The following is a 24832-nucleotide window of genomic DNA, read 5'->3' on the forward strand; positions in this document are numbered from 1 at the left end:
GGCAGAGCTCCCTCTGCGAGATCAAAGTTCTGTTCCATCCACACAGGATCCCGGGATGAAGAGCTCTGACCTGAAGCACCCCTCCCCACCAACCCCCCGCCTTCTAAGCTCCTGATCCTGCCCCTCACCATGTTGTTATCTTCATCTTCATCATCATCATTATCACAGCAGCAGCAGTTTACATATATTGCGTCCTTGTGGTGTGCCAGGCTGCTGTTATAAATGTGTTGCTTGGAAAAATCTCATTTATTAACACCCTGTGAGGGAGGGAACTGTTATTATCTCCATTCCACAGGTGAGGATATGTAGGCCCTGCGACGTCCCAAGCTGCTAATATAGGGTGAGACGATGAACCCTGGCGCCTCCACTCCTGGGTCGAGTTTTTAACCACACCCTCAGTGTGCCATCACACTATGCTGCCCCCTCGTTCCTGCCTCTGAGAGTTGAAGCTTCATGTCTCCTCATTTTCCAACTCAGGATGGCAAACGTGCTTCATTTCTTCTGCTGACTCCAACTGATTGGTGACATAATGAGGCCAAGTAGGGTCTCAATGGGAAATCAAACCAAAATGTATTAGGGATGATGGCCATGGGCAAGGAAAGGGAATGAAGGAAACAGAAGTGTCATGGATGTGGGTTAGCCCTGCAGAAGCATGGAGCTCATGTTCCAGGTTCCAGTTTCTACTTCCCCCAGGGAATGACACTGGCATTTGCCTCTTCCTTCAGGTAGAATGCCACCTACCCACACAGATCAGCTTTTTCCTCGGAGGCCACAACAGGATAACCATATCTCAAGGTACCACATAGCCTAGCATTCATTCTACAGATACATTTATACAGTAATGATGGTGGCTGGGGACTTTCTTATCAGCTGTGTTTGAGATTTTGAATGCTAATTTGGTGAGGTTTACTCATCCTCTTTGCTGATCTAACACAATCTAGGAGGATGGGGTTCCTATGATGGCTACGGGAAGAGGCCCCACTTACTGCTTCTAAGCCAGGGGTGAGGGAAGTCACAAAGGTGTGGAGGAGCAGGTGGATAAGTGGTCCCCAATGATCTTGCTACTTCCACACTTATTCAATGATTACATGGCTGTTCTGGTTAGTTACTGCTGCCTAACAAATCCTCCTACAGTGTAGTGGCTTAAAACAACAGTCATTTTTTCTCCGTCATAGTTTCTATGGGTCAGGTGTTTGGGAAGGACTGAGGGGCAGTGGTTTCTGCTTCATGCAGTGTCAGCTGTGAGGCTCGGCTGGAGGCTGGAGGAGCTGCTTCCAAGATAACTCACTCACATGGCTGGCAGGTTGGGGATGGCTGGAGGTCAGGAGCTCAGCCAGGGCTGTGGGCTGAGGGCCTCAGTTTCTCTCCCATGGGCCTCTCCATAGGCTGCTTGGGCTTTCTCACAGAATGGTAGGTAGATTCCAAGAGCAAGCATACCAAGACAGAGATAATGGAAGCTACTGTGTTCTTATGATCTGTGTCCAGAAATAAACATGATATTAATTATCTTGTTTACATAGTCTCAGAGCGTAGATTCAAAGGGAGGGAATATAGACTTCACTTCTTGAAGACGGCACTGTCAAAGAATTTTGAGGCCATGTTTTAAAATATACACAGTGAGGAAACTCTAATAACTGTGCCACCAAAAACAAAGGAGAGGGCGTATCTTAGTATCTGTATGTTTAAGACACTCAGAAACACAAACACGACGTAGGTGAACTGCAACTTGGGTTGATTCCATGTCCTGGGAAAAGGCCAATATGTCCTCCTACATCTTCCTACTTAACATATTTGGGAATAGTATCTTTGAGGCTTATGTAGAAGGAGAGAAACATTAGGAACATCACTTCAATGTCTTTCTTTTCAGGAAAGCAAGCTTGAGTGGATGGGGGATAGCTGGGAAGGAAAGGTTAGCCATACATGTGTCTCCTCTTTCAAGAAGGACCAGTGCTGGGATGAATGGCTTAGGTCATCGTGTTGGACCCACCATGTTTGACAGGGCTGCCCAGTGTGTAAGCTTTGAGTACCTACTATATGTAAGTCATTGTGCTGGGGCTGTATGGCATGAAGCTATGAAGAAGAAAAGGTCCCTCCCCTGTAAGGAATCACACTCTGATTTGAGAGGAAGCCATAGACACGTGAAGGCAGACCTATGTTATGAGGCCCTGAAGGCCAGGATTGAGAACAAGGGCTTTAGACCCAGGATACATCTCACTGTATGACTTGGACAGATTATTTAACCACACTAAGCCTTGATTTCCCCTTTAGTGAAACAGGAATTTGAGTAATATTGACCTTATAATATTACACTGTATAAGTTTATGTATTTCCATATGCCATAGAAAAGGAAGAATTTGTATTCTAGATGCTCAAAGGAAAGCTGGCCACTGAGAGCTGGAGTGTTCAGGAAGATTTCATAGTGGAGGCCTTACTTCCCGTTTCCATCTCAGCCCCTTCCTGTGGTTTCAGGCCCACCTCCCCATGAGTGCTGTCATCGAGGACACCTCTCAGGCTTCATCTTTTTAACTTTGCTGAAGATTTCAACACTGTGAACTAACTTTCCTTCTTACAATTCTCTTTCTTCTGTGATACATGTTATCTTCTCAGCTCTTGACTCTTCTTCTCTGTCTTCTTTCCTGTCCCTTCCTGCCCCTCCTCCCCCTCAGAAATAAGCACTTCCTGCCAAGCCTCTATCCTCATGACTGTCTTCTGCGTACTTCCTTCAGAGGGTCTTGCCTTCCCCCAACCCCTTTATGGTGATGACTTCCAAGTGTGTGTCTCCTGCCCTCTTTCCTGGACTTTCCACCCATATTTCTAACCACATCTTATGTATTCTTTCACCAACTATTTATGGACAGTCCACTGTGTGTTAAAGTTGGGCATGGCCTCTGCCCTGTGAAGCTTCCACATCAACCAAAGAGACTGTCCCTAAGCAACCAGTCATGCCATCAGTACTTAATTACAATTGTGGCAAGGACTAAAAAGGAGGAGAAAAGTCCAACTGGGAGGTTGACCCAGTTCTTCTGCATGGTCAGAAGAGGATCCAGTTCAAGGTGAACTCTATTGGACGAGTGGGCAGGCAGTGAGGGAAGAGGACAAGGGGGACTGAGCAGATCCCTGTCAGAGAGGGCTTATGGGCTAAAGTCTGAGTCAGGAAGGAGTGGGAGGGTGGGAAAAGCTGAGAGAAGGGTGGTGTATTAGGGGGCTACAGGGAAGGCCATCGGGGGAAGGGTGCGAGATGAGGCTAGAGACAGGGAAGGTCCCTGAAAGACATGCTAAAGATGTGGGTGCAACTCTGCAAGCTTGAAAAGGGTGCGATTATATTTGTACTTCTAAAAGATCACTCTTGCTGCTATGTGTAGAGAAGGGAGTAAGACTGGAGTTGGTGTCAAGAGGGGACTGTGAGAGTTCAGGTGAGTGATTATTATGGTTTGGAACAGGCGGTTGGGGGCGGGAGCTGGTGGCAGCAGTATTAAAGAGAAACGCCCAGATCCCAGAGGTATGTAGCAAATAAGATCTCCAGGATTTACTGATAGATTTTATGAAGTGGGGAGTCTCAAGGGTGATTATTGGGGTTTTGTCTGACTCAACTATTCACAGAACCAGGGAGCAAAGGAGGAGGAGTAAGAAGCCAAATGCTGACTGTTCTGCAGGGTAGATCTTTGAATGGTGAGTTCATTTCTTGAACATGTGTAGCTCTGTGGAGCAACTGAAAAGGTGGAGTTGGAGGGTGAGTATGTGGAGCTCAGAAGACTGTCTGGAATGGAGACAGACACGCAGAAGTCATCAGTGTAGGAGATGGTCTAGGAAGGGTACAGAGTGAGAAGAGGTTGGGCTGGGAGATGTCCAATACTTAAAGATCAGCAACGGAAACTGAGGGGTGAGCAGAAAGCTAGGAGGAAAACCTGGGAGTGCAGAGTTCCAGAAAGGGAGGGAAGAGAGTGTCAGAAGGAAGGAGCGGGCATCCATGATAAGCATTACAGAGAAGCCACTAAGATGAGGACTGGAAGATGTCCTGTGGATTTAGTGACACTGGTGACCTTAGTGAGACACTTCTTGGCAGCATGATGGGGCAAAAGTGTGTTAAGCAGTGTGTTGGGGTGAGGAAATGGAGGCAGAGAATGCAGAAGAAATGAGGGATGAGAGCCTAGTGACATTTTTTTTTTTGAGATGGACTCTAGTGACATTTTAAAGGAAGATATTTGCATATGCTCACGAGCTGCTAAAAAGGATCCAGGAGAAAGGGAAAGTTGATGAGACAGACAGGAGAGACTGGATTAACTAATGGGTGGCTGAGGTTCTCAAGAAGGTGTGGGGCCATGGGATCCAGGGGATAGCTGGGGGCTGGTCTAGAGAGAAGGAGAGACTCTCCCTACTGTATCTGGGGAAGAGGGAGAAGAGGGTATGCGCAGATGGAAATGGTTTAATTCTCATTGGAAAACCGAGGGGGCTTCCAAATGAAGTAAGGCAGTTCCTGACACAGCAGGGAAGTATGTGGCATCGGCCGGGGGGCGGCGGGAGGGGGAAGTAGGATGAGTATTTGGGGAGAGTTCTGGTTGGAGCGGCCTTGATCAGAGTGGGGAAGTAAGTTGACCAGAGAATCATACGGAATCCCTTAGGAAGCGTAAGGAGCCCACTTGAAGTTGGTGGCCATGAAGGCAGACGGAGACTGGGCTGTGGCGTGTTTCTGTCTAGAGAACTTGGCACATAGAAACCAGGTATTAAGTTCTTTCAAGGTTGGGGTTTCACTGGGTGGATGTGATAAAAGGCAGTGAGACAAGGCATCTTCTGGTTGTCACCTTGATATCCCAAGGACATGCCATTTTCAGTATGTCCCAAATCCATTATTTCTTTACCTTATTCCCCAAATCTGCTCCTCTTTCTAAATTCCCCATCTTGGTTAATAACAATACAATCATCTAGTAATACCCCTAATAACAGTTATATATTAAGCACATGGTATCAGATATGATAACAGATATTTTACTATTTTTTTTTTTTTTTTTAGAGATGAGCACTTGCTATGTTGCCCACGCTGGTCTTGAATTCCTGGGCTTAGCTTTTCTGGTTGGAGCGCCGCGCGGTTAGGTTCTCTCTTCCACGCTCGCATCAATGCCGTCCAAGGGCCCGCTGCAGTCGGTGCAGGTCTTCGGACGCAAGAAGACAGCCACAGCTGTGGCGCACTGCAAATGCGGCAATGGTCTCATCAAGGTGAATGGGCGGCCCCTGGAGATGATTGAGCCGCGCACGCTGCAATACAAGCTGCTGGAGCCAGTTCTGCTTCTCGGCAAGGAGCGATTTGCTGGTGTGGACATCCGTGTCCGTGTGAAGGGTGGTGGTCACGTAGCCCAGATTTATGCTATCCGTCAGTCCATCTCCAAAGCCCTGGTGGCCTATTACCAGAAATATGTGGATGAGGCTTCCAAGAAGGAGATCAAAGACATCCTCATCCAGTATGACCGGACCCTGCTGGTAGCTGATCCCCGTCGCTGCGAGTCCAAAAAGTTTGGAGGCCCTGGTGCCCGTGCTCGCTACCAGAAATCCTACCGATAAGCCCATCATGACTATCAAAATTCTTCTGTGTAATAAACAGTTTTTGAGGGGAAAAAAAAAAAAGAATTCCTGGGCTTAAGCAGTCCTCCCAACTTGGCCTCCTAAAGTTCTGGGACTGCAGGTGCAAGCCATCATACCTGGCCAATACCAGATATTTTAGAACAATCATCTCATGATCATCATAACAACCTTATGGGGTACGTATCATTCATTTTACAGACACGGACACAGAAGTTTGGAGAGGTTATGTCACTAACTGAGGTCTCTAGTAAATGGCAGTCAGGATGAAAACTTAGATCCATGAGCCTCCAAAGTCCTTCCCCCTTCCCATGGCCACACCACCTGTAAGTTCTCTTGCCTTAACACTGCCTGTCTCTGATAGGTTCCTTCCCTCCATCTCCCACACCACGTCAGTTGTCACATTCTATTTGTTCATCTCTGTCCTGTCTCTTGCTACTTCCTGCTATGCCATTCCACCCCATCTGCTTCCCAGGTTGGTTCCACCAGAATGTAAACCCTATAAGGGCAGAGATTATTATCTGTCTCATTTTTTGCTATCTCCTCAGGGCCTGGAACAGTGTAAAGTTACCATTAGGCTCACTAAATAGTTGTTGAAAGCATTTTTCTATCAGGAGATAATTCTCTATGGGTGTCTTGTGTTCCCACAAGTTTTGTGGGCAGGCGCACTGATGGCTTTTTGTTCCCATTATCTTTTGGAGGATGGTTGCATAGCAAACAGCCTCCAATGAGAGCATCTCCCTCGAGCGGAGGGCACTTCTGTTTGGTGTCTAGTATAATAAAGATATGTCTAGGGCAAATGTCGGCCAAGTTTGCTTGCAGCACATTATAAAAGATTGGGGTTTCCTAAACTTGGAGTTCCTCAGTGTGTGTGGTCCAGTCTCATGTCCCTCCCATGGGACTTCAGAGTTAAGGGAAGGTGATCTGAATGTGAAGCTCTTGCAGCCTGCTGTGCCATGAGTAATTAAAGTCCTTTGTGTCTGGCCCAGAGTTTCCTGTCTTCTGCTGGCATCCATGAAACTGGCAGGCTAACTTAGATTGTAAGTGTAAAATCTCAGACCCTTCAGATTTCTTGACAATGCCTCTTACCACCTTTCACTAAGACAGCTGAGACAACCTCCATCTCCCATTCCTCCCAAACACCTGCCTTGAATGCTAAAGGTCCCCTTTGTGTTCCCTAGAGGAGAGGGAATTCATCCAGACTCCCATAACAGCCACCCAAGGCCCTAGCAGGATGGCTCCTGCTTCCCTGTCTAACCTCACCTCTCATCATCCCCACCTCTGCTCCAGTTCAGGCAACCACTACCCCACCCCACGCATACATTTCTACTCTCTTGCATCTATGCCCTTGTCATGCTGTCCACTCCACAGGGGTCATCCTTCTCCCCTTCTGACTGTCCATCCTTTAGGCCAGGATCTTCCAAGAGGCCTACTCAAAAACCAGTCAGAATTTCCCTGTCACTGTCTCCCCACTTTACTCATCTTGTACGGTTCTCCAATCCTTTTGCTTTGTATTGTGAAGACTTGGGTCAACCCACACTGCCTCTCTAGGAGGTTCCATTCCCTCACCTCTGTGATCCTTTCAGCCTCTGCAGCCCCTGGCACACAGTAGGTGCTCAACAGATGAGTGATGTCCTGAAGAGTTGACCTGCACAGGGAACAGCCTTGTGGAATGGTAGGATGGATGGACGGAGGAGTGGAAGGACATCTCAAGGAAAGGGAACAGAAGCACGGAGGTGGAAATGTCCAGGGCAGGGGAAATAACCACATGAATTGAGATTGAGTTCATGAAGGAAGGCGGAAAGAGGTGAGTCTGAAAAGAAGAAAGTGAGGCCCAGGGTCCAGGAGGGCTTTAACCATTGGGACCCCATTCCCCTCCCAGGGCAGAAGCCCTGGCGAGGGCTCCAGGGTCTGCATCTCCTGACGAGTGGCCTCAAGAAGCTAAGCCCCCTGGCAACTCCCTCTCCTGCCCCCCGCCCACCCTCTCCGCCTACGTCGGCCATCAGAACCTCGGTAGCTGCCCGAGAGCCTCGCATTGACGCGGGCCCGCGCGTGAGTCAAGCCTGCGTCACGGCGCCCCGCCGCCAGGGTGGCCTTTCGGAAAGCGAGGGAACAGTGCGCGCAGTGCTCCGCCCAGCTCCGTTCCGCTCCGCAGAGCCGGCGCGGGCAGGGCGCAGGGAGGGCGGCACTCGGCCCCAGTCTTCGCAGCCCCGCGTGCTCTGCCGTGGGACCTGGGTCCCCGCGCCGCTCCCCTGAGCCCCGAGCGCGCGGCGGGTGGGTGCCGGGTTGAGACTGGCGGTGAGACAGGGAGTGAGGAGCGAGCGGAGTCGCGTGCGCCGCCGCGCAGCCCCGGGTCGCCCCAGCCCAGCCGGGGGCCTGTGGCCCAGGGGAGGAGTTGTGCGTCCGCGACCCGTCGGAGACCGCAGCTGCTCGGCCGGAGTGCATGGGCCGAGTCTGCGCGACTACCCACGCGTGACAGGTGAGTCGCTGGCCGCGCCCCACCGGGCTTTACCGGGCCGGCCACTGCAACTTTCCCTGTTCTGGCCCCGCCCCAGCCAGGGAGGGCTGAAAACCAAGGTGCGAGGCGGCGCTGCCCCGGCATCCGCCCGACCCTGCGCTGGTCCCGGGTTCCTCTCGCCGCTCCAGCCGCGGTTGCCTGGCGACGGAGCCCCGAGGCCCGCACTCCTTCGCGCATCGGGGTGCCCAGCGGCGCACGCACGGCTTGGACACCAGGCTTCAGCTTCTGGTGCTCAGAAGGGCCCAAGAACTCCGGAGGAAATGGGCTGACCTGCGGAGGCAACCGCCCGCGGAGAACCGGGAGGGGGCCTGCCCAGTCCATCCAAGGCTTGAAACTGCGCGCCCTGGGCGCAATTCCATTGGGAGCCTCCTTGGCAGCTGGAGACCCCCAGCCCCAGCCGCTCGGCCTCAGGCCTGTGACCTTGACAGTAACATTGGCAGGCGAAGCAGAACTCTCACGTCCGAGATGAATATTTAATTCTCAGTCCTGGGTCTGGTCCTCGCTGGATTCGGAGCTAGCAGAGAGCCCTTCCTCCCTCGTGGGAAGCGCATCTGGGGAACGGAATGGCTGAGACAGGGAACGTGCGTGGGGTGCCCATCTGGAGTGGGCGCCGTCCTGGCCTGGCGAGAGGCCTCTGCTACATTTGTGCCTGTGTCCGGTGTTCTGAAGCGATGCTGAATGCTCGCAGTACTACAGGGAGGGCCGCTCCCCCAGGGGCGCGGCCGCCTTGGAAAGAAGCGTGATGTTTCCTTTTAAGGCCCAGACAGCCCTGTCAGAAATCAAGTTCAGAAATCCCAAGGCCATTCACCTTACAGGACCTAGGTCCTGTCAAGTTGGCTTTAGAAAATATTTTTTGATCCCATTCCTCTCTCCTTTTTTTTTTTTTTTTTTTTTTTTNCCAGTTCTGCTTCTCGGCAAGGAGCGATTTGCTGGTGTGGACATCCGTGTCCGTGTGAAGGGTGGTGGTCACGTAGCCCAGATTTATGCTATCCGTCAGTCCATCTCCAAAGCCCTGGTGGCCTATTACCAGAAATATGTGGATGAGGCTTCCAAGAAGGAGATCAAAGACATCCTCATCCAGTATGACCGGACCCTGCTGGTAGCTGATCCCCGTCGCTGCGAGTCCAAAAAGTTTGGAGGCCCTGGTGCCCGTGCTCGCTACCAGAAATCCTACCGATAAGCCCATCATGACTATCAAAATTCTTCTGTGTAATAAACAGTTTTTGAGGGGAAAAAAAAAAAAGAATTCCTGGGCTTAAGCAGTCCTCCCAACTTGGCCTCCTAAAGTTCTGGGACTGCAGGTGCAAGCCATCATACCTGGCCAATACCAGATATTTTAGAACAATCATCTCATGATCATCATAACAACCTTATGGGGTACGTATCATTCATTTTACAGACACGGACACAGAAGTTTGGAGAGGTTATGTCACTAACTGAGGTCTCTAGTAAATGGCAGTCAGGATGAAAACTTAGATCCATGAGCCTCCAAAGTCCTTCCCCTTCCCATGGCCACACCACCTGTAAGTTCTCTTGCCTTAACACTGCCTGTCTCTGATAGGTTCCTTCCCTCCATCTCCCACACCACGTCAGTTGTCACATTCTATTTGTTCATCTCTGTCCTGTCTCTTGCTACTTCCTGCTATGCCATTCCACCCCATCTGCTTCCCAGGTTGGTTCCACCAGAATGTAAACCCTATAAGGGCAGAGATTATTATCTGTCTCATTTTTTGCTATCTCCTCAGGGCCTGGAACAGTGTAAAGTTACCATTAGGCTCACTAAATAGTTGTTGAAAGCATTTTCTATCAGGAGATAATTCTCTATGGGTGTCTTGTGTTCCCACAAGTTTTGTGGGCAGGCGCACTGATGGCTTTTGTTCCCATTATCTTTTGGAGGATGGTTGCATAGCAAACAGCCTCCAATGAGAGCATCTCCCTCGAGCGGAGGGCACTTCTGTTTGGTGTCTAGTATAATAAAGATATGTCTAGGGCAAATGTCGGCCAAGTTTGCTTGCAGCACATTATAAAAGATTGGGGTTTCCTAAACTTGGAGTTCCTCAGTGTGTGTGGTCCAGTCTCATGTCCCTCCCATGGGACTTCAGAGTTAAGGGAAGGTGATCTGAATGTGAAGCTCTTGCAGCCTGCTGTGCCATGAGTAATTAAAGTCCTTTGTGTCTGGCCCAGAGTTTCCTGTCTTCTGCTGGCATCCATGAAACTGGCAGGCTAACTTAGATTGTAAGTGTAAAATCTCAGACCCTTCAGATTTCTTGACAATGCCTCTTACCACCTTTCACTAAGACAGCTGAGACAACCTCCATCTCCCATTCCTCCCAAACACCTGCCTTGAATGCTAAAGGTCCCCTTTGTGTTCCCTAGAGGAGAGGGAATTCATCCAGACTCCCATAACAGCCACCCAAGGCCCTAGCAGGATGGCTCCTGCTTCCCTGTCTAACCTCACCTCTCATCATCCCCACCTCTGCTCCAGTTCAGGCAACCACTACCCCACCCCACGCATACATTTCTACTCTCTTGCATCTATGCCCTTGTCATGCTGTCCACTCCACAGGGGTCATCCTTCTCCCCTTCTGACTGTCCATCCTTTAGGCCAGGATCTTCCAAGAGGCCTACTCAAAACCAGTCAGAATTTCCCTGTCACTGTCTCCCCACTTTACTCATCTTGTACGGTTCTCCAATCCTTTTGCTTTGTATTGTGAAGACTTGGGTCAACCCACACTGCCTCTCTAGGAGGTTCCATTCCCTCACCTCTGTGATCCTTTCAGCCTCTGCAGCCCCTGGCACACAGTAGGTGCTCAACAGATGAGTGATGTCCTGAAGAGTTGACCTGCACAGGGAACAGCCTTGTGGAATGGTAGGATGGATGGACGGAGGAGTGGAAGGACATCTCAAGGAAAGGGAACAGAAGCACGGAGGTGGAAATGTCCAGGGCAGGGGAAATAACCACATGAATTGAGATTGAGTTCATGAAGGAAGGCGGAAAGAGGTGAGTCTGAAAAGAAGAAAGTGAGGCCCAGGGTCCAGGAGGGCTTTAACCATTGGGACCCCATTCCCCTCCCAGGGCAGAAGCCCTGGCGAGGGCTCCAGGGTCTGCATCTCCTGACGAGTGGCCTCAAGAAGCTAAGCCCCTGGCAACTCCCTCTCCTGCCCCCCGCCCACCCTCTCCGCCTACGTCGGCCATCAGAACCTCGGTAGCTGCCCGAGAGCCTCGCATTGACGCGGGCCCGCGCGTGAGTCAAGCCTGCGTCACGGCGCCCCGCCGCCAGGGTGGCCTTTCGGAAAGCGAGGGAACAGTGCGCGCAGTGCTCCGCCCAGCTCCGTTCCGCTCCGCAGAGCCGGCGCGGGCAGGGCGCAGGGAGGGCGGCACTCGGCCCCAGTCTTCGCAGCCCCGCGTGCTCTGCCGTGGGACCTGGGTCCCCGCGCCGCTCCCCTGAGCCCCGAGCGCGCGGCGGGTGGGTGCCGGGTTGAGACTGGCGGTGAGACAGGGAGTGAGGAGCGAGCGGAGTCGCGTGCGCCGCCGCGCAGCCCCGGGTCGCCCCAGCCCAGCCGGGGCCTGTGGCCCAGGGGAGGAGTTGTGCGTCCGCGACCCGTCGGAGACCGCAGCTGCTCGGCCGGAGTGCATGGGCCGAGTCTGCGCGACTACCCACGCGTGACAGGTGAGTCGCTGGCCGCGCCCCACCGGGCTTTACCGGGCCGGCCACTGCAACTTTCCCTGTTCTGGCCCCGCCCCAGCCAGGGAGGGCTGAAAACCAAGGTGCGAGGCGGCGCTGCCCCGGCATCCGCCCGACCCTGCGCTGGTCCCGGGTTCCTCTCGCCGCTCCAGCCGCGGTTGCCTGGCGACGGAGCCCCGAGGCCCGCACTCCTTCGCGCATCGGGGTGCCCAGCGGCGCACGCACGGCTTGGACACCAGGCTTCAGCTTCTGGTGCTCAGAAGGGCCCAAGAACTCCGGAGGAAATGGGCTGACCTGCGGAGGCAACCGCCCGCGGAGAACCGGGAGGGGCCTGCCCAGTCCATCCAAGGCTTGAAACTGCGCGCCCTGGGCGCAATTCCATTGGGAGCCTCCTTGGCAGCTGGAGACCCCAGCCCCAGCCGCTCGGCCTCAGGCCTGTGACCTTGACAGTAACATTGGCAGGCGAAGCAGAACTCTCACGTCCGAGATGAATATTTAATTCTCAGTCCTGGGTCTGGTCCTCGCTGGATTCGGAGCTAGCAGAGAGCCCTTCCTCCCTCGTGGGAAGCGCATCTGGGGAACGGAATGGCTGAGACAGGGAACGTGCGTGGGGTGCCCATCTGGAGTGGGCGCCGTCCTGGCCTGGCGAGAGGCCTCTGCTACATTTGTGCCTGTGTCCGGTGTTCTGAAGCGATGCTGAATGCTCGCAGTACTACAGGGAGGGCCGCTCCCCAGGGGCGCGGCCGCCTTGGAAAGAAGCGTGATGTTTCCTTTTAAGGCCCAGACAGCCCTGTCAGAAATCAAGTTCAGAAATCCCAAGGCCATTCACCTTACAGGACCTAGGTCCTGTCAAGTTGGCTTTAGAAAATATTTTTTGATCCCATTCCTCTCTCCTTTTTTTTTTTTTTTTTTTTTTTCCCCAGAAATACTTTAACAGGCGTTTTGGATTAGGAGATTTCTAACCAGAGCTACCTTTGGGGCAATTCAGCTGTAAACTTGAGGCAGGTGGGGGTGGGTTGGGGAGACAGGGAAGTGTTAATGAGAAAGAAGATTCTTTTCCAGGCATTGTCTTTGTTAACGGGAACTTCAGGAACAAAGACAATCCTGTAATGGCTCCAAAAAAATTCAACCAAAAGTTTAGTTAGCGCCTGTTAAGGCCTTGCTGGACACACTCACTTATGTCTGGAGAACAAGGTCAGAATGTGTTGAGGTTTACAGTGGGGAGTTCTTGTGTCTCGTTCTGTGCTTACATTATCCCATGGCTCTGTGAGGCAGACCCATCACCTGGGCAGGAAGAGCTTTGAGGTCACACCTGGTTGTCCTTGGCCATGGCTCATCCACAGGGACCATCAGAGGCTTTAGCTCCACTGCCGGATTTTTCTCTAATGGAACATCTGTGGCTAAGTAGGTGGTTGAGTTTCAGCGAATCTCTGCAGCTCAGCCTGGAGGGTGACTCAGTGCAGGAGGCAAATCATGCCCACTAGCTCTGATTGGAGTGAGTTTGTTTGGCCTGAGTCACACACAGAGTCGTGTGTCAGCTGTTTGTGAGTTGAATGGAGTTCTTTAGCAGGACTCGTGAGCAGGAATGACCTGAGCCCAAGTGTTTTGGGCAGAGGTGGGCAAGTCCTCTGAGGGAGCTAAGCACAGCTCTGGCTGCTGAGCAAGGGTCCTGGAGCTCTGACTCCATGGGAAGGTGAGCAGGGCCAGGCTGGTCTGGGCAGGGAGATGGGGAGAGGTGAAGGGAGGGTGAGGAAAGGCTCTGTGATTGAGGTCAAAACTGGGCCCAGTGTTCTGCCATGTGCCGGTGGGGTGACCTTGGGCAAGTCACTTTACCTCGGGAGTCTCAGTTTCCTCAGTTGTAAAACAGGGATGCCTATGATATTATTTCTGCCAGCCGGCTTATTTTGAGCCAGGTGCTAGACACAGCATGTGCTCATTAGATGTTACTTCCCCATCCCTTCCCTTACGGGCCTTAACCAGAGGCAGTTCTTTCTCATTGCCCCTGCTCCATCATGAAAGGGGATGTGGGGAGACATGAAGGTTCCGTGCTTCTCATGTGATTAAGAAGGACCCAGAAGGCCGGGCGCGGTGGCTCAAGCCTTAAATCCCAGCACTTTGGTGAGGCCGAGGCGGGCGGATCACCTGATCGGTCAGGAGATCGGGACACCTGGCTAACACGGTGAAACCCTCGTCTCTACTAAAAATTATCATAAATAATAGCCGTGCGTCGTGGTGCGCGCCTGTAGTAGCCCAGGCTACTTGGGAGGCTGAGGCAGGAGAAGGCGTGAAAACTCTGGGAGGCGGAGCTTGCAGTAGCCATTTTTTGATCGCGCCATCTGCACTCCAACCTGGTAAACACCAGCGAGACTCCCTCTTCAAGAAAAAAAAAAAAAAAAAAAAAAAAAAAAAAAAAAGAAGGACCCAGAAGTCAGCTTCACATAGACTTGTTTCCAACCCTCAAGTCTCCCCATGAGACCCTAAATTGGGAAGCCTGATTAAGAGCAGGATTAGTGTTGGGGTAGGGGTGGCGTTCAGCTGTGCTGGGTCTGCTGGCTGCTCTTGGCCACCTGCAACAGCTCTCGGGTGACTCCAGCACAGACCTTGACTCCTTGGGGTTGTTTCTGACTGGCCTGGTCCCAAGCTGCCGCACCTGCTGGGTGGACTTCAGGGGTCATTTCTCTTTGTTCAGGTCTTGCCATCCTCCTCCTCACCCATTATATCCATAAAGAATTGAAAGTTACAAGAGAACTGTTCAGGAGAGCTGAGGCTGGCCTCTCCTGGAGAGGAAAGTGAGGTGTGTGACTCCTGTTTTCCTGAAGGACCCTGAGTCCCTAGTTTTCTCTGTCTGTAAAATGTCCAGATTTGGTGCTGAGCTAAGATGTGTGTGCCTTAAGAGTGAAGGAAATAAGGGGATTCCCACTGCAGCAAGAAAGAAGCCATGCTGGCTCAGGGGACTCCAATCTGCTACTGGAAATGTGTGTGTGTCTGTGCACGCGCGTGCGCGTGCATTGCATTCACCATTCATTCTGGAGCCAATGCCCTCCCCATTGGATCCAGGAGCAAATTCCAAGGATGACAGAAACAGAGATGAGAAGATTCCAGAGAAGCAGGTTCCTTCTGCCTGTATACCCTCCCTTCCTTTATACTCCTTTTCTGTCCAGGTTTGCTGCAGCAGGACAATTCATCATTAATCCCTTTAAAGCTGCTAAGATAAGCAGCGGAATAGTTTGAAGGGAAGATGGATTTAAGCTTTTTTGCTAGAACTAGCTCTGAGTTATCACTCGCTCCCAGGCTGAGCTACAAGAAGTCCTCACAGCCAAACATCTGGAGCACCAGGATGGGGGAAAAAACAACCTGTCACCTCAGCCCCTGTGTTTCCCTTCCCTGACTGATGTTGCTGGCTGCCAGAGGTCAGAAGCACAGTGCCATAGGTAGAACTGATTGCTAGAGCACTATCCCAAACTCAAGTGGGGCAGTGATCTGTGAGGAAATGCCTACTTTGCATGCTTTTAGGAGGGGCGAGTGCAGTTCTGGATTCCAGTAGCTCACACTGTGCTTGGCACAAATTGATAATATCCAGTTGCTTATTGAGGCTTCTGTGCTGTGCTAAGTGCTTTATTCCCAGACCATCTCATTTAATCTTCACTACAATCCCAGGAGACAGATATTGCTATCTCCAGTTTACAGATTGTAAAATTTAAGGTTCAGAGAGGTTAAATGATTTGTTCAAGGTCACACAGGTAATGAGTGGCAACCAAAGAATTGGAACTCTATCAGTCCAAACTTCATGTTCCTAACCTCTATGTGATACTTTTCCATAATACATTCTTAATAGATGCTGACAACCTAGGCATTTGCCCAAACAAGATTGTCTAGAGCTGTAGGTCCAGTTTTTTTTTTAAGTTAGTGCCCCGGGAAAAGGGGAAATGGGCCTGTACTCATTGGAAATTGGTGGAAAACTAACATAACCAAATGTCCAAGGTTTGGGGAATATGGTATTTGGCTCCAGGTGGGTTGAAATCCAGAAAAAGATCCCAGGCTCCATCTTGGTGCTTTCTTGTCCTTTCCCTGCCCTTCTCTTCCTGACCTCTACTGCCCTTGACCTCATTCCCTTAACATTTGTCCAAGCTAGGGATTCGTGTGTAGACCAGTGAGAGGAGTCAGAGCCAGATGGATGTTGCCCTGAGAATTTCTGCATGTGCAGAATCAAGGACGGCCACTTGCTGATGGGAGCTTGGTGGATCAGGTGTCTCTGCTGGAGAGTGTATGCCAGGGATTTGTAGCCATTTCTGGTGAGGCCCCAGACCCCAGAGAAAAACTGCGAACACTTCAAGGTTATTACAGCAGCTGCTGGCAGGGCTGCTTGGGGAGATGCCACTTGCTTCTTCCTGGTCTTGTCCCATGGAGAGCCCACTTTCTCCTCACTCCAAAACTCTGCCATGCATATCCGTGGCCGTTCTGGGAAACATGGCACCTGATTCCTCCAGTTTCTCTGTCTCTTCTCTTTCTCTGAAAAATCGCCATCTCCAGAACAGGTCCATGCTGTCCTAGCCTGCCCATCATCTCCAAACCACCTGAGATCTCAGTGGGGAAGTTCCTGAAGGTGAATAACTGAATGTAAGTATTAATGTTCCTCACTGGCAGTGGACGAAGAGGACTTTCCAGAAACCCTTGCTTCATAGGCAGCCATTTTGTGGAGATAAGTCCTTTGATAATTCTCATTCTCTTCCTCCTCCTCCCGTGAGTGATTCTTAAAACATTGCTCATTTATGGGCAAATCCAGTTTTTTTTTAAAAATATATAGTTAAACATTCAATATGTACAGAAAATTAACATGTGAGAACATAAGCTCCGATGCAATATGAATTACTGTATACACTTATTCTCATGTTCAGAACCAGGTGTGTTTTGTTAGAGAATAATTCTGGGTCAGGTGAGTCCTAGGCTACCTGAGTCCCCAACTAGGGAGTTGAGGCACAAAGCCCTGTCCATTCTGTGTCCTCTTGTGGAGTGGGAGTGAGGCACATATAGAGTCAGGGGAGTGAGTACACCAGCTCACAGCTCATTAGCTGCAGTTGTCCCACTGAGCTGCCACTCTGCCTTCCTGAGCCTACCTAGCAGTTTATTTGAAGATAACAAGTTGCCTGTCACTGTACGCCATCGTTTCTATTTACTGGTTTAATTAGAATTTCTGCTGGATTCTGCGTACCACTAATTTACCACCTTCTATTTTGCTTACAAATGGAATTCACTGGTCCACACCCCAAAATTCTGCTGGTTACATTTTTCTTTAATTACAAGATTCCTGGGTTCCTGAGGCTTTAAATCCCACACCAGCTCTAAATGGAGCAGAAGCAATGTTTGCTGAAACTACCTTGCAAGAGGAATGAATAGTCACTCCATAGGGTGGTTAAAGAATGTACTGTCAAGTGAGTATTCATTGAGGACATGGGTCTGCCTTCCTTTGCCCAGATCTAAAGGAAGAAGAGCAGATGTTCTGTACTGTGTGCGCAACCTGGGGCTGGCTCTCAGAAATGACTGGGTGGGCGCTGTCCATGGTCCTGCCACACCACGGGGGCCATCTGCCTGCTAGTAATTTGGGACTCCAAAGAACAGCTGGAAGGAATCTCCTTGACCAGTTCTCCAAATTGCTTTATATTGTGAGTTTTGGAAGAGAACTCGGTCAAGTGAGGAAGATCCTGATCTCTGGGAGAAATGGTGGTAGATGGGTTCAGTCCACGGTTGACTTCCTGAACGTATCATTTTGCAAGGCTGCATGGAGCACTGCAGAACTTCCCAACCAGTGCTACAGATGGGTAACATGTGGCCCAGAAATAATGATGCCCTCATTCCTTGGAGTAGCTTGGGATGGCCTAGCATGGTGGTGTCCCCTCCATGTACCCCAGTGTGCCATGCTAGTGTTATTTTCTGTGTCATGACATGCAAAAGATCGGAACATACCAGTATGTCAGAAAGAAAATAGCTACAGTTTGGTAGATGACAGTCTGAATCCCTGCTCTTCTATTGTATGGCTGGGTAATCTTGTACGTGATAGAGGCTTCTTTGTCTTGAAGATAAGAATTGTATTTTATCTCAAGTTGTTGTGAGGATAAATAACATATGTAAGCACAGTGGGTCACCTGTGGCTTGTCCCAGTAGGACACTTTTCTGCCCAACACTCTACAAAGCTGCACTGAAGGCTGGTGAGGAAAGAGACATAAACCCTTCTCATTTTCAGGAAAGAGACATCATGCTGGGACTGTAATTAAGGGTTTCTGATCACTATTCCTTCAAGAGCTCTTCAGCAGTCCGTTTGGTAACTCAGGTAATTGGACACCCTTGGTTCCCTCTGTCTCTTTCTGAGACAACAGAAAATAGTGGTTTTAAGACAATCCAGGTCAGATGATTTTTGGCAGATGCCGTGAGGAGTCATCTGTCCCCATGGTGGTCCCCCCATGAATGAGGAAAGAAGGGAATGAGGCTTTCATTAGTTGTTCCTGGACTTTTATATGCATATCTGGTCTTTAAAATTTTTCTTTTTCCAAACTGGTATACTCTCATGGGTCCTTTATCTGTCTGAGACCTGGTGTGCCCTTCAGCACCTCAGGTCCTCAGTTTCCCTTTCTCTTCAAAACTCAAGTCTCATCAACAGCCTGATACACATCACCATTATTGCTTACCTACCCTCCCTGTTTCTTCACTTGTCCTACCAGCAGCCATTGATCCCTATAAAAATAGGTCAGGCGAGGCACGTTGGTTCATACCTGTAATCACAGCACTTTGGGAGGCCGAGGTGGGTAAATCACGAGGTCAGGAGATCCAGACCATCATTGCCAACATGGTGAAACCCCGTCTCTATTAAAAATACAAAAATTAGCCAGGTGTGGTAGCCTGTGTCTGTAATCCCAGCTATTCAGGAGGCTGAGGCAGGAGAATTGCTTGAACCCGGGAGGCGGAGGTTGCAGTGAGCTGAGATTGCGCCACTGCACTCCAGCCTGGGCAACAGAGCAAGGCTCCATCTAAAAAAAAAATAAATAAATAAAAATAAAAATAGTCAGGTCACATTACTCCCCTGCTTGAAAACCTCCAATAGCTTCCTATTAGCCTTGAAAGAAAACCCTAACTCCTTTCCATGCTCCATGAGTCCTGCCTGCTCTGAACACTCACTGTCTTCCTAGCCCAGCACCTCCCACTCTTCTGTTGTTCAGGGTGCTGTAGGCACATGGCCGTCTGTCTGTTCCTTGTACTCACCAGGCATTCAGGTCCTGCCCCAGGGCATTTGCACTTTCTGTTCCCTCTGCTCTGAATGCTTTCCCAGGACATCCACATGGCTCACTCTCTCACTCTGTTCAAGTCTTTATGTCACCTTATCGGAGCATGCTTCCTTCGCCCTATCTCTGTTGCAGCATTCCTGCTATGCTGCACCCCCTCATACTCTATACTGTATATGCTTATTTGATATACTTATATATACTATCAGATATAGTGTATGTTTTTATGTACACTATAAATTATATATTTGTCTGATTTCTATTTGTCCCTCTGCACTAGAATATAAATCCCATGGGGCAGGGACATTATTTGCTCTGTTCTCTGTTGCACGAGAACAGGGCCTAGCACGTAATGTTCAGCAAATATTTGTTGAAAGAAGTAAAGGAAAAGAAGAAGGGAAAGAGATTTAAAAAACAGCAAGAGGAATATTTTAAAATCCCATATTTTAGCAGTACCTCTAGTTTATAGGAGTTGCTGGGCTCTATTCTCCTTCCAGGCCAAAAGGCGAGTAGAAGTCGGAGAACTGAGCCCCAGCATCCCTTGTCAGCCCACTGTGTCGTTGGGCTCACACGTGCATGTCTCACCCAGCTCCAGGGCATTGTGGTATGTGGGTGAGTATGCCTTGATTCCTGGCTAAGCCCATTTCCCACATGTTCTCATGTGAAGGTGGTAGCTGGCACTGGTTGATGGCATGCCCCTGAGGGCCTGGCCTGAGTTGAGCACAACTCTTGTGTTACCTCATTTTATACTCATGACAACCCCACAAGGTGTAGCATCCTTCATTCCTATCTCTTTGGGTCCAGAAAGTAAAGCCAAGAGGGATTATGTACTTTCCCAAAGACTAACATCTCATAAATGGCAGAGCAGGACTTTAGGTTTTCCTGGCTCTGAAACCCATGATAGCATTGAGGTTGAGAGTCAGGCTCCAGGGTCAGTCTGTCAGTGCAGATCCAGGGGCTTTGGATGACTTGCCTTACTTCATCAATTCCAAAATGCATATAATGCATATTTTTGCACATTACCACATCGTAAAATCAGGACATGACATGCAATCAATAGCTGTTTCAACATGGCTGTGGGTCTATGACAGCTCACCCTAGTTGGGTAGAAACCTTCGATGGATCCTTTCTGGTAAGTTCAAGAAAGTGCTAGCATCACAGGATCCTAGATTCAACGAAATATAGGTAATTATCCCTCTGAGCTTCCATATCTTCATTCATAAAATGGGAATAACAGTGGTATCTACCTGATATAATTACTGGCAGGATTAAAGGAGCTAATATCTGTTTGGTGCTCAGCATGGTGGTTGCCACAGAGATGGGACTCAAGAATTATGGCCTATGTGCTGTGTTATCATTGTTATTATTACTACACCCCACTCTGCCTTCAGAAGTTCCCCCAGTGGATCCCTCAGTACCTGAATTCCAGTAAAGAGAGAATGCATGGGTTGGCAGGGGGTAGGTCCTGGGGCTGCCCTTGTTTACATGCACACAGAGCATGTGTTCTCCCACGTGAGATGGTAAAATGGAACCACAAGATCTGTTTGCACTGGCCACACCCACATTTTTCAGTGCCAGTTCCTCCCCCTCTGGACCATCTGCCCCCTTTCCTGCTTCCCTTCCTTCTTGACTAAGAAAACAAGATATCAACTGAAGAGAACAGACTCGGCAAATGCAACAGGAAGGTAAGAAAGGGCTGCAGAAGGTGCCATTGGCTCCTCAGCTAGATTTCTTGTTTGGAATGGTCCCACAAGTCCAAGCCATGCTGTGCCCACCCAAAGATGGTTTCCCTGAGGTGAGGATGGATTCTGTCTATAAAGTAGGGAAGGTACAGCACAAAGACTGGCTCTTTTGAAAGTGGCAAAAAGTCACAAAGGGATGGCCAAGTTTCTTAGTGTATCCTGGCTTTCAAACTGTCACGTGGGGCATCCTTGGGGCATGATATGGTCTTGGCATCAGAATATCGCATCAGGAAATGGAAAAAACTGGAAGCTGGAAAAACACATCAGACTCCAGGAACTTTGGGGAGTTCAAAAATGGATCAATTCGTTTATGCACTCATTCAATTCAATAATGTCATACTTATCATGCTCATATTATAATAAGATACCAGAATTTGGCCTTGCAGATGCGAAGATGGTGTCAATTGAGGTATGAAATGGAAGACCAAAGCACAAACCCAACAAATCTGTGAAATGGAGTAAAAAAAATCCCCACTCTGTTCATTTGACTATTCAGTGAGCTTTTGTTTCTCTTTCTCCTTCCATCCATGTGGTAGCCAGATGCAGCTGGGAGGTAAGCAGGCAAGCGCCGCTCCTTATTTTACAGACGGCTTCCAAGTCCTGGGGCTCTCCCCATGTGTGCCACAGGGATGCACCGCATTAGAGTCCCCCTGGCTGGGACATGTAGACTTCCGGTAGATTCATATGTCTCTCTAGTCACTGCTGTTAGTGTTTTACCCTACCTCTTTGTTTCAAAGGTGAGGCAGTAGTAAGATTTCTACATGAGAAGCAGGTTGTTCTGAGAGGATTGGAAGGCAGGGACGCTGGAACACCTGTAAATACCATGTTGTGCCCACAGATAATCTGTGTGTGTGAGGCACTGGGTGGGTAGGAGCAGTGAAGGGTGGGCACAAAGCTGAATGCACCTTCGATCCTGCCTCGAGGAGCTTGCTGTTTAGAAAAGGGATCAGGCATAATGACAACTGGTTGTACCAGACAGCCAAATAGTAAAATAGTGTCAAAGAGTGTTACGAGGAGTGTGCTGAGAAGGGCAGAGCGTTAATGCTCACTCACAGACTCACAGGAGCTGTCATAAAGGCGAGGGGACCTAGAAGGCTTCAGCTGTCAGGGGATGGGAAGTGGTTAGTCTAGAATGAGTGGTGAGTGGGCTGGGAGGAAGTGGAAGCTGAGGCCCAGGAGATAGAACGGGCCCAAATGCCTTGGAAAGGGCCTTGGGCTCCCTTCAGTAGGCAGTGGGAGTGGGGTGGCGTGGCATTTCCAGAAGATGCCACCGAAGGCAATGTGTAGGATGCTGGTAGGGAAAGTGAGCTGGGAGCCTGCTGCAGGCATCTAGCCAGAGAGCAGGCTTGAACTAGAGCAGGGGGGTGGGAAGAGGACAGAGCTGAACACACTGACAGGACTTGTGACCTGGGTGGGGGTGGAGGAAAGAGAGGTCAAGAAGGGTGTGTGGTCCCTGCCTGTGTCCTGGGCCAGAACATCCAGGGGCAGAAGCCTCCAAGTCAAGGCCAGGCTCTGTCAGGAGCAGTTTGCCCCAGGTGACTGTCAGAGGTTTTAATAAAACAATTAAAAATAATTTGTGTCTCTGATAACAGTCCGGCCTGTTTTGGGCTCAGTAAAAGCTCAGAGGCTCTGAGGTAATTAGGAGAACAGTTTGGGCCACAACTGCCTGTCGTGAAGAAACCAGGAAGCTGCCCAGCATTCTGACATGGCTCCTACTCACTGCCGATTCTACCTGAGTTAGATGTTGGCTTTGAGGTCCTGAGTAGGGGCCACTTCCACTGCTCTCCTCTTCTTGGGGGCTCTTCAGGGTGCCTGTTGGAACACCCTGAAGAGGTGCTTTTTAAGGATGTGCTTGGCCACAGCCACTCTTTACAGAGCCACAAGACCCAAGGGTAGCAGGGTCAGGAGCACGGGCAGGGGCTGGGCAGCGTTGGCCTGTGGTGTCTGTGGTCGTTGTAGTTAGGTGACTGCCTGCTTCCCCAAATAGGTGGCTCCCCCACTCACCTCCCCTGGGGAGTCTAACTCGGAAAGTAAATGATTCTCTTTGTGTTTTGAGTTACCTGAACCTCCCCAGCAAGAAACACCCCAGGCCCAGGAGGCGGGTGCTCAGGGAGCTGCCTTCATCATTACAGAAGGGCACCTCTTCCCTTCTCCTCCGTGGCTGCTGTCGGCTCCAGGCTTTGTCCTGGTGCCAGGGTGAGAGCAGCTATCCCCCACCACCTTGAGCTAATTGCCGGATGGTGTGTTTGAAAAATTTTCATGGAGACCTCACCCCTCTGGCAGGAGATATTTTTACCTGTCTGCCTCCCAGTCACACTATTTTTTCTCCTTTCAAGAAGATTCGCAGTTCACTTGCTCCGACCTGTTTCTCTCGCAGGAGCTATTCTGAGCTGCAAGCCACCTCTGTTGCTAAGTGACAAGCTGGCACCGAGGGCTTACTCGGCACTCGCGCCCCTCTGTGCTGTGCTTTCAGGGATGGAGGCACTCCTTTCAGAGAGTACCTTGCAGCTTCATCATCCGACGTGTTGCTCATGAAAGTCACTTCACAACCCGCCCCAGCTACTACGGGGGGTAATTAGAATACAGCTGGGCTGTCATCACATCTCTACCATGCTCCAGTGGGCTCTCAGCTGATGGAGGGCGGCAGGGCAGACAGAACTTACCTTTTGCATCCATTGTTACAGGTGCCTGGGGCAGGTGGCTCCTTGCTCACACCCACAAGCAGGAGGGACTCTCAATGGATATATGCTAGAGCTGAAAGGGGTCTTGGAGGCCATCCGTGCCAACCCATTTTACACACAGGAAAACTGAGGTCTGGGGAAGTTAGGGCAATGGTACCAGTTTGCACAGTAGGTTGGTCGATCCCAGTACCTAGCTGGCCTGCTGATGTCTGGATCGTGGCTGGTTCCATGAGATGCATGGATATGGAAAGAGAGGAATTGCCCCTCTCAGGGTCCTTCTCTGATCCTGATGCTCCTCACAGACAAGGCTTTGGGGTCATTGGCTGGGTACACTTTGGATTTCCAGGCCCTGCCTGCTGTAAAAGCTGACCTTTCACCAGCACATGACTTCAGGGAACTGGGGGTGGGGCAGGGAGGGTTGTTCCAAGTCACTGCCTCCACTGGGGTATGAATTGAATGAGAGCTAAAGAAACAGTACCATTTGTGAGCGCCTCTTGGGTGCTGGCAGGGTTCTAAGACCAGTACAACGTATTCTCCTCACAGTATGGTGAGGTAGGCACCACTGGCACCCTCCCTTGACATATGAGGAAACTGCAGCTCAGGGAGGCTAGAACAGTTGCCCAGGCCAGGTGGCTGGCATGCAGTGAGCCAGGGTTGGAACCCAGGCCATCTTACTCCTGAGCAGGATCACCAACCCATGTTGTAAAAAATAAAAAATGGTTTTAAGTGGTCTCAAGCTATTCCAAACATGAGGTACATTTTAATAACAATAATGCTTAACTTTTAGTACAGGCCTTGTTTTTATTAATAATAATATTGCTGGTCTTTCGGATCCAAGCTGGGAGCCTTTGTCTGGCTTTCTTTGACACTGGGGTGTGGTATGTGGTAGGACTTTCTAGGGGCTGCCCTAGGTGGACACCAGTTCTGGAGAAGAAAGTGGGCATTGCTGAGGTGGTGCAGGATGCTTCTCTCCACCCGCCTCCCCTCCCACGGTCAGCTCTCTTTGGCCTTTCTTGAGAAGAAATGGGATTGATGGGATCAAATATCAATATGGGGACTTACATGTTTTTTAAATGTGTAAAGGTAAACAATGCAAGACTTCCAGGCAGTGGCTGCTACCATTTGGGTCCTTTCTGTGTGCCAAGCTCTGTGCCAGGCACTCTGTGTGTGGCCGCTCCTTGGACCCTCGCAGCAGCCCTCCCTGGGAGATGAGAGGCGTCATTAAATGCAACCTTTTCACCCATGAGGAGACGGATGCTCACATAATTAAAGTGCCGTGTCCAAGAGCACACAGCTAGTGTGTGGCCAAGGCCTCAGAGCTGCCCACCTCCCTCAGAGCACCAGCCCCAGTCCTCACACACAG

General features: G+C 50.3%; 2 protein-coding genes across 3 annotated transcripts in view; both read left to right on the forward strand.

Annotated features, from left to right (window-relative positions):
* Positions 1 to 5057: 5057 nt before the first annotated feature.
* LOC108528060 (40S ribosomal protein S16-like) lies at positions 5058 to 9319 on the forward strand. 2 transcript variants are annotated; one of them, XM_017869616.1, is made up of 2 exons: positions 5073 to 5305; positions 9022 to 9319. In XM_017869616.1, the coding sequence occupies exons 1-2, from the start codon at positions 5113 to 5115 to the stop codon at positions 9267 to 9269; spliced, it is 441 nt and encodes a 146-aa protein (XP_017725105.1). In that variant the 5' UTR covers positions 5073 to 5112; the 3' UTR covers positions 9270 to 9319. The 2 variants fall into 2 exon arrangements, with proteins under 2 accessions (XP_017725104.1, XP_017725105.1); XM_017869615.1 differs by lacking the exon at positions 9022 to 9319 and having other exon boundaries at positions 5058 to 5606.
* A 2041-nt stretch (positions 9320 to 11360) lies between these two features.
* Positions 11361 to 24832, forward strand: part of SLC6A17 (solute carrier family 6 member 17) — a 48387-nt gene continuing 34915 nt past the window's right edge. The window contains exon 1 of the mRNA XM_017869617.1: positions 11361 to 11760. The gene's annotated coding sequence lies outside the window, so the exon portion shown is untranslated. The remainder of the gene's footprint in view (positions 11761 to 24832) is intronic.

This window comes from Rhinopithecus bieti, unplaced genomic scaffold (genome assembly GCF_001698545.2).
Source record: "Rhinopithecus bieti isolate Rb0 unplaced genomic scaffold, ASM169854v2 scaffold_3040, whole genome shotgun sequence".
In the NCBI taxonomy this organism is placed as follows: domain Eukaryota; kingdom Metazoa; phylum Chordata; class Mammalia; order Primates; family Cercopithecidae; genus Rhinopithecus; species Rhinopithecus bieti.